The sequence below is a fragment of the Chiloscyllium punctatum genome, chromosome 34 (genome assembly GCF_047496795.1).
Source record: "Chiloscyllium punctatum isolate Juve2018m chromosome 34, sChiPun1.3, whole genome shotgun sequence".
Taxonomy (NCBI): Eukaryota; Metazoa; Chordata; class Chondrichthyes; order Orectolobiformes; family Hemiscylliidae; genus Chiloscyllium; species Chiloscyllium punctatum.
In genome coordinates, this window is record NC_092772.1 from 47301162 (window position 1) to 47303151 (window position 1990).

Below are 1990 nucleotides of genomic sequence, written 5' to 3' on the forward strand. Positions count from 1 at the left end.
CCCACCCCCCTGCCCTGCACCTTCACCACAAGTGGCTCTCCTCACACAGCCGGGAGATGGTGGAGAGAATTGGGGGGGGGGGGGGGGAGGGTGCTGAGCTAAATTATTATCCCAAGGCCCACAAAAGGATAGTTTGGGTTAAATGTGCGAGTTGCTTTTGAGTCCATTTCTGCTGCCTGCTTGTGGCTGTCACTCCCCCCCCCCCCCCGACAGGTTCAGGTTAATTTGGTTAAACGGCTCACTTAGTTAATAAACATTTTGATGTCCCAACTGCAGACGGGGAGGTTTACCCCCCACCACCCCATCCCACCCCCCTCTGGGTGGGGTGAGACCAGGACACTGGGGAAATGGGGGGGGGGGGGGTTTGGGAGGGGGAGGGGGAGGAAGGGAGCAGGGATCATTTAAATTGGAGCTGGGTGGGGCGGGGGGGGGGAGCGAGGTATATCAGGATCCACTCTCCCCCCCCCCCCCCCCCCACAGAGAGGGACAGGGGAGAATCGGGGGGGGGGGCACTCTACCGTCCCCCCCAACTCCCTGAAACCTCCTCCAAAAGATCTGTCCCAGTCAGTCGGAGCCGATTTGAAAGTGGCTGGAGTTCTTTCTGTTGGGGTTAAGGGTTCCAGAGAGAAGGCGTAGAGCCGTCCTCTCATTGAGAAAGGAGACAGGCTTGGGGGGGGCTGAATGGCCTCCCGTTCCTATGTAATAGGCTGGAGGAGGAGGAGGGGCTGAATGGCCTCCTGTTCCTGTGTAACAGGCTGGAGGGGGTGGAGGGGCTGAATGGCCTCCTGTTCCTGTGTAACAGGCTGGAGGAGGGAGAGGGGCTGAATGGCCTCCCGTTCCTATGTAATAGGCTGGAGGAGGAGGAGGGGCTGAATGGCCTCCTGTTCCTGTGTAACAGGCTGGAGGGGGTGGAGGGGCTGAATGGCCTCCTGTTCCTGTGTAACAGGCTGGAGGAGGGAGAGGGGCTGAATGGCCTCCTGTTCCTGTGTAACAGTCTGGAGGAGGGAGAGGGGTTGAATGGCCTCCCGCGATATTGATTGACTGGTTTGTGTTACAGGAGATGGAGGACGAGGTGGAGAAGATGGAGGACGAGGTGGAGGAGATGGAGGACGAGGCTGAGTGTGGGTGTGAGGGAGGGAGTGAGGTGAACACGGTGAGGCAGACGGAGAATGGGGACCAACCCTCCGTGTCTGACGATGTGGAACTACACTACGCCTGCATCGATTTCACCAAGTCCCACTCCTCCCATGGGATCGTGGGCAACAGGGACAGTACCCAGTACGCTGAGATCAAACTACAGTGAGGCACCCCCTCACCCCCTCACCCCCTCACCCCAGCACCCGCACCCCCGGCACCCTCACCCCGCTCACCCGCTCACCCCCTTCACCCCTCACCCCGCTCACCCCCTTCACCCCTCACCCCCTCACCCCCTCTCACCCTCACCCCCTCACCCCCGTCACCCCCTCACCCCCTCACCCCCTTCACCCCGCTCCCCCTTCACCCCCTCACCCCTCACCCCCTCACACCCCTCACCCCCTCCCCTCACCCCTCACCCCCTCACCCCTCACCCTCTCACCCCTCACCCCCTCACCCCGCTCACACCCTCACCCCCGTCACCCCTCCCCTCACCCCCTCACCCCGCTCACCCCGCACCCCTCACCCCGCTCACCCCCGTCACCCCCTCACCCTCACCCCTCACCCCTCACCCCCTTCACCCCTCACCCCCTCACCCACCCCTCACCCCCTCACCCCCCTCACCCCCTCACCCCTCCTCACCCCCTTCACCCCCTTCACCCCTCACCCCATCACCCCCTCACCCCCTCACCCCCTTCACCCCCTCACCCCCTCACCCCCTTCACCCCCTCACCCCCTCACCCCCTCACCCCTCACCCCCTCACCCCCTCACCCCCTTCACCCCCTCACCCCCTCACCCCCCTCACCCTCACCCCCTTCACCCCCTCACCCCCTTCACCCTCACCCCCTCACCCCT

The 1990-nt window shown here is 63.8% G+C and overlaps 1 protein-coding gene across 1 annotated transcript in view; it reads left to right on the plus strand.

Annotated features, from left to right (window-relative positions):
* Positions 1 to 1326, plus strand: part of LOC140458741 (Schwann cell myelin protein-like) — a 28575-nt gene extending 27249 nt beyond the window's left edge. Inside the window, exon 10 of the mRNA XM_072553399.1 lies at positions 1058 to 1326. Within this exon, the coding sequence (XP_072409500.1) occupies positions 1058 to 1303 (246 nt within the window). The 3' untranslated portion in view covers positions 1304 to 1326. The remainder of the gene's footprint in view (positions 1 to 1057) is intronic.
* The last annotated feature ends 664 nt before the right edge of the window (positions 1327 to 1990 follow it).